Here is a 15810-nt window from a genome sequence, read left to right as displayed (position 1 = left end):
GACGGCCCCGTTACTCGTGTCGCTGACGCGCAATGTCCTCGTCGCCGTCGGCGTGGAAGTCCAACCTTTGTTGTTCAAATTCAATACCTTGGCCATGGTAGTGGACAGTTCATTAAAGTAGGACAAAACCAGCATAAGAGTGACCGTCGTCGTCCATGTAAGCTACTTGTATATATAGGAGACTCACACCAAAAACTGACAAGAAAATCAGAGTGGCGCAGCGGAAGCGTGGTGGGCCCATAACTGACAAGAAAACCAGGTTTCTTCGTTTTTCCTGCTTAGTTTGTCTTATAGCATCTTGTACTGAAAAATATACTCCCCCAGTAAACAAATATAAATATAAGACCTTTTAGATCACTGGAGTATATTATAAAAAGGTTGACCTAATCATCCGGTGTATTCCCCTCAAAATAAAAAGAGGCATACATTGTTATATTACTTTGGCGTGGCTGCACATACTTCGAACAGACGTGTTTTTATTACTTTGCACAAATTCAGTTCAAACTAATAATAGTGTGCTCTGAATCTAGCCATTTTAAGATGGTTTAGATATTTGACACCTACTTTTAAGATAGTTTAATAAAGTCATAATAGTCGGTCTGTTGCCATTAAAGTCTAAACTTTTGTGATGATGTTTGTTACATGCAGGTTGTATCTTGTAAACCTCTGAAAAAAAGGCCAACTACACGTGGAATGATTCTGAATGATACCACGTGGTCCATCTTGTAAACAAGAAATTCATCCCTAATAAGAAACAACTAGCAGTTTAGCTATGCAACTCTTCCGTATAATACATTATTATACTAGTAGGCCTCTTCTGTGCCGTTTCAATAAAAAAGACGCAGCTTGTAATCTCACCAGAGCTATTGCTAACTGTGTTTGATGTGCCAACAGATTAAAACTCTATGCGTAGTGGTGCCAAGAACTGAGGACTTGAACTAGTAACTACAACCTGCATCAGTCTCGGCATAGGGTTAGCATTCTTCTCCATTTCTACCTTTATTTTTCGTTTCACTATATGTGCAGTTAAAATGTTAGTTTTTATCTTCTGATTTTAGTTAGTTAATTAACTCGAGCTCGTTGAGCTGATATAATTTTTTCGTATGGCCCCTTATGTGGGGTCTCACCGGCTTGTAGTAAATGAAATATATTAAGCTACTATCAAATTTGATGGCATACTCACACGCCTTTCTGTCACCATCAACTAAAGGATGATTGTCATGTTTTCGTTCAGCATATTAAGTGTTACATAGGTCCATATGAACAGGAGATAATCATCATGATCATTTCTGAGATCAATAATTAGAGGTTTCATTAAGAAGTCTTGTAACGTTTGTAGCAATTTTAAGCTTACACTTCGGGGGATACAATTTTTTTCCTACCTGTATGTCAGTAACGTTTGCCCCGTTCAACTTGTTCATTAAGAAATGTTTCTCCTCCACATGGTTACTTGCGTCCTGGTGTAAAGGATGTAGCCGTTACTTGGGTCAAACATTGACGCGAAAACCCCAGGATGTAGGCATGGTTCATCATTTTTCTAGTGATTGCACTAAATTTCTTGGTTGCACTAAATTGAGTTGTTGCTTACATGGAAGGGATGAGAGATGCTATGGTCTATATCTGTGATTCTGTACTGTGCTGTTGTGTAGAATGTAGACATATAGTATGTGTCTGTACTGAATTTGCACCAAATTAGCAATGTGGAGGAAAAGTGGTGCTGCTTCACATGCATTGCAACTCTTCTGTTAGTAGGGCCCTTTCCAGTCTAAAAGATGCTGCATGCATATAATCTCAATCATGCAACAAAAGACATCATGACTCTTGATTAGGCAGGCCCGCTTAGACAGATATTAGAAAAAAAAGTACAGACGATATTAGAAAGACATCATCACTCAATCATATGGTCGTCTGTCTCACATGTCTTGCAGCTGCATTTTTATGTGCTGGTGCAGGAACACTTAGAATAGACAGCGATACAAAGGGGACACACCCATTGGCTACGGCAGGGGGACTGAAATACGGATTTTTTTCGTTTAACCTTTTCACATTATCATGAAAACCTCTGAAAAAAGGCCAACTACGTGTGTAACGATTCTGAAAGATAACACACAATGCATCTTGTAAATTGGAAATTCATCTGTAATAAGAAACAAACTGGCGGTCTAAGCATGCAACTATTCTTTTAATATGTTATAATAGTAAGCCTCTTTTGTGCCGTTTCAATTAAAAAGATGCAGCGTGCAATCTCATCAGAGCTATTGCTAACTGTCTATATTTGTTTGATGAGTCAATAGAATAAAACTCTATATTTAGTGGTGCCAAGAACTGAGGACTTTCACTAGTAACTACAACTTGCATCAGTCTTGGCATAAGGCTAGCAAGCTTCTCCATCTCTGTCTTTATTTTTCGTTTCATTGTATGCACAGTTTAAAAAGTTAAGATTTTTCTAATTTCAGTTAGTTAACTCGAGCTCGTTGAACTGATATATATGTCTCTTCGTATGGCCCCTTATGCGGGGTTTCGCCGTCTCACAGTAATGGAACATATTAAGCAGTCAAACTGAATGGCATGCTCACACGCCTTTTTGTCTAAAGGCAGATTCAAGTTTTGATTCAGCGTATTAAGTGTTACATATGTTCATATGAACAGGAGATAATCATCATTATCATTTCTGAGATCGATAATTAGATGTTTCATTACAAAAGGCCAAAAAATAACAACTTGCTTCTCTCTTCAGCAGGAAGCATGTGATGCATTCAAGATTCAATGAATTCACGAAAACCAATATTCTGGTCCTCCCTACACGGTGGGTGTTGGTCAAGATGAATTGTATTCTATTTTAATTGTTTAATGTGCATCCCTGCAACTTTGGGTTGTATTTTTGGAATGAAAATTCATACCATTTGCCAAGGTCACAGCCAATGGAATGTCACTTTTAAAAACTACATTTGATGTACTGACATGAATACAGAATATAATGCTCTACCCGCATATTTTGGTGCAGATAAACATTGGATCTTTATTCTTGGTGCTGCTGCATGTATGTGCGTGTAGGTTGCCGGGGGACAACAGGAGTAGACCGACCATGGACACGGCAGCCACTGTCCTACCCCCACACCTGTTCCAGCAACGATGGCACCAGATCCACACCTTCAGCAGCCGATCTACACCTAGCTATGGTGCTTGGGCTTGTTAGCCCTCGTGGGGGAGCCTCCTCCGGCGGGTCCATGATAGCGTCACCTAGTTCTCCGGCAAGGCCAGGTACATGCCCCTAACCCACCGTAGTGCATGTACTGGTGCCTGTCTCCTATACCTGCGCCGTTGCTAGATGGTTGATCAGCTCGCCTCTGCCAGGGAGAAGGTGCAGTCGGTGCAGGATGTGATCCAGAATATCAACAAGTATAAGAATGTTCTCACGCGCAGGAGGCACAGGAGCGGTGGTGGCGCCCCCGGCTGCGGCCTCTGCGCCGCCAACCCAGGGGTGCCAGCTGCGGCCTCTTTTGGAGCGTCGATAGCTGATGCTCAGGGCTACGACAACAACCCCATGGGGTCAATTAGCAAGCGCACGTGGTCCTTGATGTTAGATTGACGGGTTCGAGCCGCATTCTATTAAACTATTAAATGACATTGTTTTGTTATCATTGCTTTGAAATACTCAGTTGACTCAGTTTTGATCTTACCGGTTTCCAACTTATAGGTTGTTGCTCAAACAAGTGTCGGTGGCTTTATAAAATTGCCAATTGCATCTACATGCTCCTGTATTTGGTTAATTACAACTCGAACCAATAAGATTTCATACAGTTTTCTGTCTATAAAGTCATGCCATAGGTCGTTTGAAAAACAGTACAAGATTTCATACAATTTTCTGGCCATCTTTAAAGAAGGTGATGCAGTACAAGGGTGGGAAGATGGTGATTTTGGTTTAATGCCCCATACAAAGAAGCGATATTCCTTCTCTGATCATCCAGTCTATTTTGCTAGTGTGATCATTTTATGATCCAAATGCAGTCTTCAATTTTGAACCTATCCTAAAACTTTCTCATTTTTGTGGATTGGCCTATGTGATTCCTAATTCCCTGTAGTTTCTGGGGTTTGAAAACTGCATAACAGGTTACTCCTGTTTTGTAGCACTGCTGGATGTGGTCGGAATTGGGTTGCTCCTGTTTTGTATGCAACATAAGTGTGTGTTGTCTGTTCCTATCCTTTGTAGGAGTGGCAGTCAAATCAAGAAGATGTTGCTTCCTTTCCGAAGAAGAGAAGAGATGGAGATGGTGCGACTAGGTGGTTTGTCAGCCTGGTTAGATAGATTCTTGTTTTCGGAGTTGTGGTGAAAGGCCAGCTTGCTGGAAGTGTTTGATTTGGAATCTTTTGTCCAGTGAATTACGAATTCCTTCTTGTGATAGATGTTGTTGTGTAGATAAAATGTCTTCGTTTTGTTTGTAGGCGTGTCGAAAAATGATGTCAGTTTCCCAACTCTTGTGTATGTTTTGGCTGGGCAATGCGAGAGTGATATTTGAAACATGCCACTGTAAATTTCTCCATGTTTATTTATTTTAATGAATCTCTGAAATGAAATGTCAGATTTCAAGCCGAGCCTCATTTCAAGCTGAGCTGAATAACAAGTATATCGTGTGGATCATGAATTATTAGTCATGTTTGTTTCTTTATTTGTATGTGATTTTGGCAATTTATTGTGCTTGTGAATGTGCCATTCACTGATAGATAGATAGATCATGGAGGCCAAAGAAAGAAAAACTATCTTGTATCTTCGTTGGGGGGGGGGGGGGGGGGGGGTACATATATCATGGAGGCATTGGAAGACAAAGAAAGAAAAACTATCTTGTATCTTCGTTTTTAGAATTTGTATGTATGCATGCATATATTTGACTAGGAAAGGTTTTGATGTTCTCGGATGCAAATAAATAAATAAAAGTTTTGATGTTCTCAACAAGAAAGTCTTGTCCAGGCATTTGTTTCACCGTGCAAGAAAATTATTTCCTATGTGAATCTGAGCCCCCCTCGTAGAATTAAATTTCCAGGGTCCAACAAGTGAAGAAGAAAAGAACCCACCCACCAGTGCTGCCCATTGGACTGGACGAGGTAAACGAAAGGGGTGAGAGAATAAATATCATGAACATGCAATTAGACTGGTGCATGTGAGCCAGTCAGAGTGCCAGAGAGAATTGAGAATAAATACCCATGGGCCATTAATTCCCTTCCCTATAAATGAAAGAATACGCGCCTAGGGATGGCATCAGCTGGCGAGGGAGGGTATGGATTGCGCCACCTCACCGATCCGCGGCACGACCTTCCCTCTCATCATGAACCACGAACTCCTTGTTCTCTTCAACTTGCCACCATTTTTCTATATATACAAGAGACAGTCATCCGTCCGCGAGCGGGGTGTGCGTGCGACTTGGACTTGGGGCTTGGGAGCCGGGGCCGACGGCAAGAGGCGATGCTCTCCTTCCCTGCAGCGCAGCGAGCCAGGTTCTTGCTCAATCCCCGTGATGAGATGCTTTCCAGGGAGTTCCTTCTTGTTCACCATGAGAAGGTGTATGCTGAGTCGAAACGGCCCGGTTCATTTCTCTTCAGGCGCAGGCGGCCGTTGCGCGGCTGTCAGGCTGACCATTGATGTTTAACATGAGAGTTTCTCCGTATCAATTGCTGTAGGTGATCAATTGCTGCAGCTGACGCATCGCCGCAGCCGGACGTGCGGCTCGGCGCCGGCGGCCTCCCACACCTTGGAGATCCTTGCCACGCGCTCTCGTGAGCAGCGTCGCCTGGACGTTGCACCCCGTGACCACCAGCAGGGCAGCAGGTTTGGGGACGCGGCGCCGGGCACAGGCAGAATGGCCATGGAGTACTGGCCGAGGTCGTCGCGGAGGCCCCCGCCGCCCCACGACCCTCTCATGACGGCGCCGGAGGTGCTGATGTTCTTCCCGGCGGCGTCCCCAAAGATAGGGGGTCTCAGCACGCTCACCCACCGTTCTTCCGGGAAGATGTCACTGACCTCGAATATGCCGCGCTCGCCGAGGAGCAGCCGGGGCCGGCCAGGACAGGTGGTGTTATCGCAGGTGAGGTTGAAACCTGGTCCCGCGGAGCACCCGGGCCGGCCGAAACCAAACGGGAATGGCATAGTTACGTCCCCGCACCAAGTGTCGCAGCCGGGTCTCCCAGCCAGCGCCGGTGCTTCGGCTCCGCGGCGGAGATCAGCGCCGTGATCAGTACAGCTGCGGCTGCCATCGCTGCGACGGCCGATGAAGGCACGGCTATCTGCGCCATTGACTAGTTGGTGATTGTAATTTTTTGTTGATAGCTTACCAAGCTGACCACTTGGTTCGCGCCATTGACTAGTTGATGATGGACTGCTTGGCTTAGCTAGCTTAACTGCATACCGGAACGCCAAGTGGACCCCAGCAAAGCCCACACGCGAGCAAACGGCCACAGCGCAACGACAAAAAAGCCCAGAAAGAGTCAGCCCCCAATTTTTTTTGAATTTTTTTAATCGAAAAGCTAAGAAAGACCGGGGGAAACCAAAACGTAAAAAAAACCATTTAAAAAGCCGAAAACGCGTGCAAAAAAAAAACCCGGAGGGAGCGTTCAGAGCGCGACACGTGGCGAATGGCTGAGAGCGCGCCAAGTGGCGCTGATCGTTGCGAGGCTCCCAAAGGAGCGCTCGTTAATTAGTTGCTCCCTAATAAATTTTGATTATGCTTCTTGCCTTCTTCACTAATAATTAAAAGAAAACCCACCAGGTTTCTTCATTTTCTAAGGCCCATATTTTGCTCTGTCACTCATTTCCCCTGCTTACTTTGTCTTATATCATCCCTTCTCATCCAAAGCAATACAAATAAAAGTTTATCTTAGATTATCAGGTCTATTCCCCTCCAAAACAAAAACAATTATTTTCTGATTAGCTATGCTGAATCTCTTCGATGCATCAATTATTTTTCAACCACTGACATCATCAAAGGGAAGATGGTACTGCCGCCGATTGGGTATAGTTCTACAATAATAAATATACCCACACAGCATGCAGCCACGGCCCAGTGGTCTGCCCCGCCGGCCGGTCGCGTGAAGTTGAATGTTGACGGGTCATTCGTTGATACAGACGGTGGATTAGCAAGAGCTGGTATGATCCTATGTGATAATGACGGCAACATTATCTTCTCCGCTTGTCGTTCCATCTTGCATTGTTCCGGACCGCTCCAGTCTGAGCTATTGGCGTGCCAGGAGGGATTAAGCCTTGCTCTACAATGGTCTACTCGCCCGGTAGACATCGAGATGGACTGCATGGATGCGGTCAAGTTGATCAAGTCGCCTACCCTTGACAGATCGCCACATAGAATGTTAGTTCAGGATATTAAGAGGCTCTTTGGTGAAAGGGATATCTCTATTGATCATGTAAGTAGGAACCAGAACGTTGTTAGCCATACCCTTGCTGCTTTCGAACGATCGGAGGGCCGAACTGCAGTTTGGTTGCGCTCTGGACCTGCAGAAGTTCCTCTGCTATGTAGGAACGGATATTCCAACAGTTGAGCTATGAAATCCTTTTAACCCCGCAAAAAAAAAAGAGGCTTACTATTTTCACGGTCAACTGCAGGAGCTCCGCCTTTTTCATTTAAGCAAGGGGGGAAATAGCTGTACAATGTCTGGAAGTCCAGAAACAGGAGGAAAGAAATTAAAAAAAGAAAAAAAACTCGAGAGAAAAACAAGGGACTACTCGCAAAGAGATGGACCTGCAAAGTGCAGATCGTCTCGGATGAAAGACACTACAGTTTCAGCATTAGCCTTTTGTCCCTCGAAGATCCTCCTGTTCCTCTCCTTCCATAAAGGCCAGACCGTGTACACTGCCATGGAGATCATCGCACGGGCTTCTTTCTTCTTGATATCTCTGGAGAGTGGAGATTCTTTTCCACCAACCAGAGATAGAGGTACAGCGAAGAGCTAAGTCCGAGCTGAAAGGATGCGAGGTGTTGAAGGAAAACCAAACCTCCTTGGCAAACGGGCACTGGAGCAGCAGGTGATTGACGGACTCCATCTCCTGGTCACATAGCGAGCAAATGTCATCATGAGGCCAACCGCGCGCGGCAAGGCGGTCAGCGGTCCAGACTCGGTTCTGCAGAATTAACCAAGGGAAGAACTTGAGCTTGCCCTCTGCTTTGACATCCCAAGCTCTTCGCAGCTGCGGGTTTTCAATCAGACCATAGAATTGGGCGGCGTAGGCTGAAGTGGCCGAGTAAACAGAGTTTGCCATGAGGGTCCATGAGATTCTCAGAGATATGCTAAAATGCTTGAGTAAGGACATGTGTTGTGCAGCCCTGTGACAGCCATGTCAAGTATGCAGTTTCCTGAAAGCTTCCCTTCAACATGTAGTTTAGTCAAATACATGTCATTCCCATGAAACTTACTGAAAGCTTTTGCATGGTTGGTATGTACAAAGTCCAAACAACAAACCGGTATGGCAAAGATCAGGTGATAGGCGCATTAAGCTTTTCTTTTTTTATTGATATCGTCTGCGATTGCTACATATGTGCTCCTGAGAATTGCAGCGGTTACATAGCAAAGCACGCTGTTAGTAATGATGAAAGTAGTAATCGATGAATGTATACATGTCTGCTCTTTGCAGAAGATGCACTTGTTTCATAATTTCAACTTGGAATGTGCTTGTAGCTTTTATTCATCACTGAATTTATGGATAACATTTGTTTATCCCACTTCACCTGAAGTGGAATGTAATAACGGGCACGTAGAGAGACCAGGGCTGCCCAACAAACTTCATGATGTATATTAACGAGCACGGAGTACATAGAGAGGTTATAAGGCTGCCCAACAAACTTCATGAACTGGAGTGCTGTTCATAATGTATTGCTAGTACCATCAAGAGCTATTTATTTCTCAAACTGGTCTTAATCTTCTGCTGGATTTAGAGCCCCAAGAAAGTGAATCTGGTAGCTAAGCTGGTTCGAGGAATGCGCGTGGAAGATGCCCTTTTACAGTTGCAAGTGACGGTTAAAAGGGCTGCCAAAACATTGACCCTCCTCCTCGACGACACTGCAGAAGAGGCTTTTGTGGGAAAGGGACTTTATCTCAAGAGGCTGTCTTACCACGCCAAAGGGAGGTGTGGTGTGAGGGAGAGACCTAGGTGCAGGCTGACGGTGGTGGTCAGAGAAGCCACAGCCGAGGAGGAAGCCAAGATTGCGAAACTCAGGGTCATGAACTACAAGAAGCTCACCCGGAAGGAGAAGCAGCTCATGCCGCACCGGCTCATCGAGGTCAGCCCCAAGTGGGCTCGCAAAAGGAAAGAGGAGGAGGAGGAGGCCGGTGCTTCAGCGTAGTACGAGTTTCCATTTGCTGCAGGGTCCGTCTTTCTTGGCCGGCCTGGAGCCAGAGAGTAGTAGCTGCATCTGCAGTCGTGCGCTTGCTCGCATGCGGTCTCACATTAGTTGGCCTGGAAGCACAACCACGTTCTCATGGGGCCCACCAACTTCCATCCTTATCTACTTGGAAGACCATGTTGGAAATATGAGCAATTTACTGAATGAATTTATTAACAGAAATACTAGATAAAGCATGGCTAGTATAGCAGTAATAACATAAGTCATGCGATTCGACAAAGAGAAGGTAAACAACATGTTCATATATAAGCCGTAACTAAACATATGTAGAGCAGACAGTATAGACAGTACATGCTTCAGCGTAGGACAAGTTTTTGTTTGCAGCAGGGTCCGTCTTTCTTGGCCGGCCTGGAGCCAGAGAGTAGTAGCTGCATCTGCAGTCGTCTAGGCCTACTGAAGAACAGCCGCGGCGTGGAGCTCCAGTGGAAGAATTTGTGGTCTCGTTTGCCTGACCAGCCTCTGTTCTGCTTGTGTCGTCCATACGAAATCTTTCAAGACATTTGCTCTAGTTAACAATGAATAAGTTGACCTCTGATGTGCTGTTGGGCATGTCTCTTCTTATACATGCCATCGGTGTGTTCCTTGAATTTGCGGAGCAGTAGAAATGCTGGTCCTTTTTGTCTCGGCAACGCTAGTGGTGAGGTAAACCACATTTTGAATTTTTGATACTAACAGTTGCCGCCTCCCCTCAGAAGTTGCTATTTAAGGGTGTTTAGAATGTGGGTGTGTTATTTTTTGAAAAGTTGTTATGAATGGTGTTAATAAGTGGTTAGATATTCGCTCAAATTCTGGATCGGATAAAATGCATTTCTTGCAACTTGATTAATTTTCCTTGTTGAGAAAATGCAACCTCATTAGTTGTGTGTTGAATAAAATGGAGTACCTATTAGATTATTTAATTTAAAATTTAAGTCCAGCCTGCCAGACCTAATACTCCCTCCTTTCTAAAATAGTTGCCGTGGTTCTAGCTTAAATTTAAACTAAAACCATGATACTTATTTTGGAACGGCGGGAGTACCATATATTGTCAAAACCATCTAGGTTTGCAGGAACAAAAGCAGCTTTGACAATGATGTGGCCACAGTTTTGCACACCTAGGAGCCCAATCAAGACGACTTGGAAAGTAAGGGAAAACAAGGAAAATGTGTGTAAGAAAAACATACATTTGTACGAAATTTTAATGATGCTTGTTTGTTAGTCCAAGATTTATTCTAGAAAAACACATCGGACTCAAAATCATTTTTTATTATAGGAGTATATGTTTCCAACTTCTGATCTGTCAACTCTGACCCACAACTAGCGCTAGGGAAATGCTATTCTCGAAAGCAAGGGATTGAGTGAGATATGCAGCAAGCAAAGAAAAATGTCATATTCTCTTCCCTCAAAAAAAAACTTATCATATTTCCCATTGCCTTTCAAAGATAATCCTGATTTTTCTAAATTTCACTGGAATTTCTAAGATGTTCATTCAGTTTTTTAATTGGAGTTTTTTTTGAGAAATTTTTTAATGGGAGTTGAAGTAGATGGTACACATGGACTTTTATTGCTGGCTAATGTGCATAATAATGTTTTGTAGTCCATTGACGGCAGCTACTTGTATATATAAGGGAATTCACACCAAAAAAAAAAGCAAATCAGAGTGGCGCAGTGGAAGCGTGGTGGGCCCATAACCCACAGGTCCCACGATCGAAACCTGGCTCTGATAGGTTTTTGGTGATTTTTTCTGTTGGGCCCGGTTCTATCCAGTTGGGCTTTGTCAATTTGTTGCGACCTATTCGGCCTATTCGTCCACAACAGAGCGGTTGGGCTTCTCCATTTCCCTTGGCCAAATATTTTGTCGGTCGCTTGTTTTTAAAAAATATGTATGCAATGCCAAAAAAATTGTTTCTTGCTACTGAAAGAATTTACTTCAACTCTGATGGAAATATTCCCGTGTTTCAACAAAATATTCATAATGTTATAAAAAATGTTACTCCCTCCGTCCCATAATATAAGATGATACTCAAATATCACTTCGGATAAAAATGTTGATTTCCATTTAAAAACATTTCGTGACATTTTAAGAAAATATTCATGTGTGTTCCAAAAAATGCCTGTGAAATTTTCACAAAAAAGTATTACCATTTTAAAAATCTTCGTGCAGTTTAAGAAATGATTATTGCCAATTAAAATGTACGGCATTTATTTTAAAAATGTTACCATGACATGCAGTCAATATCGCCTCCCCCCACCATGCCTTGGAGAGACCCGATGTGTCTAACATGGCGTTAACCAAATCAGTTAGAGTACGGTTCTTCCTTTCGGCCATCCCATTTGACTGAGGTGAATGGGGAGGCATCCTCTCATGGATTATACCATGTTCCGCACAAAAAGCATCAGATTCATTGGAAAAATACTCTCCACCACGGTCGGAACTAAGCCTCTTGATTTTTTGATCAAGTTGGTTTTCCACTTCAGCTTTATAAATCTTGAAAAAGGCCCCCGCCGCCCCACGACCCTCTCATGACGGCGCCGGAGGTGCTGATGTTCTTCCCGGCGGCGTCCCCAAAGATAGGGGGTCTCAGCACGCTCACCCACCGTTCTTCCGGGAAGATGTCACTGACCTCGAATATGCCGCGCTCGCCGAGGAGCAGCCGGGGCCGGCCAGGACAGGTGGTGTTATCGCAGGTGAGGTTGAAACCTGGTCCCGCGGAGCACCCGGGCCGGCCGAAACCAAACGGGAATGGCATAGTTACGTCCCCGCACCAAGTGTCGCAGCCGGGTCTCCCAGCCAGCGCCGGTGCTTCGGCTCCGCGGCGGAGATCAGCGCCGTGATCAGTACAGCTGCGGCTGCCATCGCTGCGACGGCCGATGAAGGCACGGCTATCTGCGCCATTGACTAGTTGGTGATTGTAATTTTTTGTTGATAGCTTACCAAGCTGACCACTTGGTTCGCGCCATTGACTAGTTGATGATGGACTGCTTGGCTTAGCTAGCTTAACTGCATACCGGAACGCCAAGTGGACCCCAGCAAAGCCCACACGCGAGCAAACGGCCACAGCGCAACGACAAAAAAGCCCAGAAAGAGTCAGCCCCCAATTTTTTTTGAATTTTTTTAATCGAAAAGCTAAGAAAGACCGGGGGAAACCAAAACGTAAAAAAAACCATTTAAAAAGCCGAAAACGCGTGCAAAAAAAAAACCCGGAGGGAGCGTTCAGAGCGCGACACGTGGCGAATGGCTGAGAGCGCGCCAAGTGGCGCTGATCGTTGCGAGGCTCCCAAAGGAGCGCTCGTTAATTAGTTGCTCCCTAATAAATTTTGATTATGCTTCTTGCCTTCTTCACTAATAATTAAAAGAAAACCCACCAGGTTTCTTCATTTTCTAAGGCCCATATTTTGCTCTGTCACTCATTTCCCCTGCTTACTTTGTCTTATATCATCCCTTCTCATCCAAAGCAATACAAATAAAAGTTTATCTTAGATTATCAGGTCTATTCCCCTCCAAAACAAAAACAATTATTTTCTGATTAGCTATGCTGAATCTCTTCGATGCATCAATTATTTTTCAACCACTGACATCATCAAAGGGAAGATGGTACTGCCGCCGATTGGGTATAGTTCTACAATAATAAATATACCCACACAGCATGCAGCCACGGCCCAGTGGTCTGCCCCGCCGGCCGGTCGCGTGAAGTTGAATGTTGACGGGTCATTCGTTGATACAGACGGTGGATTAGCAAGAGCTGGTATGATCCTATGTGATAATGACGGCAACATTATCTTCTCCGCTTGTCGTTCCATCTTGCATTGTTCCGGACCGCTCCAGTCTGAGCTATTGGCGTGCCAGGAGGGATTAAGCCTTGCTCTACAATGGTCTACTCGCCCGGTAGACATCGAGATGGACTGCATGGATGCGGTCAAGTTGATCAAGTCGCCTACCCTTGACAGATCGCCACATAGAATGTTAGTTCAGGATATTAAGAGGCTCTTTGGTGAAAGGGATATCTCTATTGATCATGTAAGTAGGAACCAGAACGTTGTTAGCCATACCCTTGCTGCTTTCGAACGATCGGAGGGCCGAACTGCAGTTTGGTTGCGCTCTGGACCTGCAGAAGTTCCTCTGCTATGTAGGAACGGATATTCCAACAGTTGAGCTATGAAATCCTTTTAACCCCGCAAAAAAAAAAGAGGCTTACTATTTTCACGGTCAACTGCAGGAGCTCCGCCTTTTTCATTTAAGCAAGGGGGGAAATAGCTGTACAATGTCTGGAAGTCCAGAAACAGGAGGAAAGAAATTAAAAAAAGAAAAAAAACTCGAGAGAAAAACAAGGGACTACTCGCAAAGAGATGGACCTGCAAAGTGCAGATCGTCTCGGATGAAAGACACTACAGTTTCAGCATTAGCCTTTTGTCCCTCGAAGATCCTCCTGTTCCTCTCCTTCCATAAAGGCCAGACCGTGTACACTGCCATGGAGATCATCGCACGGGCTTCTTTCTTCTTGATATCTCTGGAGAGTGGAGATTCTTTTCCACCAACCAGAGATAGAGGTACAGCGAAGAGCTAAGTCCGAGCTGAAAGGATGCGAGGTGTTGAAGGAAAACCAAACCTCCTTGGCAAACGGGCACTGGAGCAGCAGGTGATTGACGGACTCCATCTCCTGGTCACATAGCGAGCAAATGTCATCATGAGGCCAACCGCGCGCGGCAAGGCGGTCAGCGGTCCAGACTCGGTTCTGCAGAATTAACCAAGGGAAGAACTTGAGCTTGCCCTCTGCTTTGACATCCCAAGCTCTTCGCAGCTGCGGGTTTTCAATCAGACCATAGAATTGGGCGGCGTAGGCTGAAGTGGCCGAGTAAACAGAGTTTGCCATGAGGGTCCATGAGATTCTCAGAGATATGCTAAAATGCTTGAGTAAGGACATGTGTTGTGCAGCCCTGTGACAGCCATGTCAAGTATGCAGTTTCCTGAAAGCTTCCCTTCAACATGTAGTTTAGTCAAATACATGTCATTCCCATGAAACTTACTGAAAGCTTTTGCATGGTTGGTATGTACAAAGTCCAAACAACAAACCGGTATGGCAAAGATCAGGTGATAGGCGCATTAAGCTTTTCTTTTTTTATTGATATCGTCTGCGATTGCTACATATGTGCTCCTGAGAATTGCAGCGGTTACATAGCAAAGCACGCTGTTAGTAATGATGAAAGTAGTAATCGATGAATGTATACATGTCTGCTCTTTGCAGAAGATGCACTTGTTTCATAATTTCAACTTGGAATGTGCTTGTAGCTTTTATTCATCACTGAATTTATGGATAACATTTGTTTATCCCACTTCACCTGAAGTGGAATGTAATAACGGGCACGTAGAGAGACCAGGGCTGCCCAACAAACTTCATGATGTATATTAACGAGCACGGAGTACATAGAGAGGTTATAAGGCTGCCCAACAAACTTCATGAACTGGAGTGCTGTTCATAATGTATTGCTAGTACCATCAAGAGCTATTTATTTCTCAAACTGGTCTTAATCTTCTGCTGGATTTAGAGCCCCAAGAAAGTGAATCTGGTAGCTAAGCTGGTTCGAGGAATGCGCGTGGAAGATGCCCTTTTACAGTTGCAAGTGACGGTTAAAAGGGCTGCCAAAACATTGACCCTCCTCCTCGACGACACTGCAGAAGAGGCTTTTGTGGGAAAGGGACTTTATCTCAAGAGGCTGTCTTACCACGCCAAAGGGAGGTGTGGTGTGAGGGAGAGACCTAGGTGCAGGCTGACGGTGGTGGTCAGAGAAGCCACAGCCGAGGAGGAAGCCAAGATTGCGAAACTCAGGGTCATGAACTACAAGAAGCTCACCCGGAAGGAGAAGCAGCTCATGCCGCACCGGCTCATCGAGGTCAGCCCCAAGTGGGCTCGCAAAAGGAAAGAGGAGGAGGAGGAGGCCGGTGCTTCAGCGTAGTACGAGTTTCCATTTGCTGCAGGGTCCGTCTTTCTTGGCCGGCCTGGAGCCAGAGAGTAGTAGCTGCATCTGCAGTCGTGCGCTTGCTCGCATGCGGTCTCACATTAGTTGGCCTGGAAGCACAACCACGTTCTCATGGGGCCCACCAACTTCCATCCTTATCTACTTGGAAGACCATGTTGGAAATATGAGCAATTTACTGAATGAATTTATTAACAGAAATACTAGATAAAGCATGGCTAGTATAGCAGTAATAACATAAGTCATGCGATTCGACAAAGAGAAGGTAAACAACATGTTCATATATAAGCCGTAACTAAACATATGTAGAGCAGACAGTATAGACAGTACATGCTTCAGCGTAGGACAAGTTTTTGTTTGCAGCAGGGTCCGTCTTTCTTGGCCGGCCTGGAGCCAGAGAGTAGTAGCTGCATCTGCAGTCGTCTAGGCCTACTGAAGAACAGCCGCGGCGTGGAGC

The 15810-nt window shown here is 44.9% G+C and overlaps 2 protein-coding genes across 2 annotated transcripts; both read left to right on the top strand.

The window, feature by feature from the left end:
* The first annotated feature begins 7287 nt into the window (after nt 1–7287).
* Nucleotides 7288–9411, top strand: LOC123075920 (50S ribosomal protein L22-like). Its single transcript, XM_044498422.1, has 2 exons — nt 7288–7407; nt 8934–9411. Exons 1-2 carry the CDS (start codon nt 7288–7290, stop codon nt 9339–9341), a joined length of 528 nt encoding a protein of 175 aa, XP_044354357.1. The 3' UTR covers nt 9342–9411.
* A 3867-nt stretch (nt 9412–13278) lies between these two features.
* On the top strand, nt 13279–15402 carry LOC123075909 (50S ribosomal protein L22-like). Its single transcript, XM_044498411.1, has 2 exons — nt 13279–13398; nt 14925–15402. Exons 1-2 carry the CDS (start codon nt 13279–13281, stop codon nt 15330–15332), a joined length of 528 nt encoding a protein of 175 aa, XP_044354346.1. The 3' UTR covers nt 15333–15402.
* The last annotated feature ends 408 nt before the right edge of the window (nt 15403–15810 follow it).

Source organism: Triticum aestivum, chromosome 1B (genome assembly GCF_018294505.1).
Source record: "Triticum aestivum cultivar Chinese Spring chromosome 1B, IWGSC CS RefSeq v2.1, whole genome shotgun sequence".
NCBI lineage: Eukaryota > Viridiplantae > Streptophyta > Magnoliopsida > Poales > Poaceae > Triticum > Triticum aestivum.
Note: the sequence above shows the minus strand (reverse complement) of the source record. Positions and strands in the feature narration are given on the sequence as shown.

Coding starts and splice junctions, on each gene's coding strand:
- LOC123075920 (XM_044498422.1), top strand. CDS start 7,288: ATGGACTGCATGGATGCGGTCAAGTTGATCAAGTCGCCTACCCTTGAC. Junction 7,408..8,933: donor GGGATATCTCTATTGATCAT/GTAAGTAGGAAC, acceptor TGCTGGATTTAG/AGCCCCAAGAAAGTGAATCT.
- LOC123075909 (XM_044498411.1), top strand. CDS start 13,279: ATGGACTGCATGGATGCGGTCAAGTTGATCAAGTCGCCTACCCTTGAC. Junction 13,399..14,924: donor GGGATATCTCTATTGATCAT/GTAAGTAGGAAC, acceptor TGCTGGATTTAG/AGCCCCAAGAAAGTGAATCT.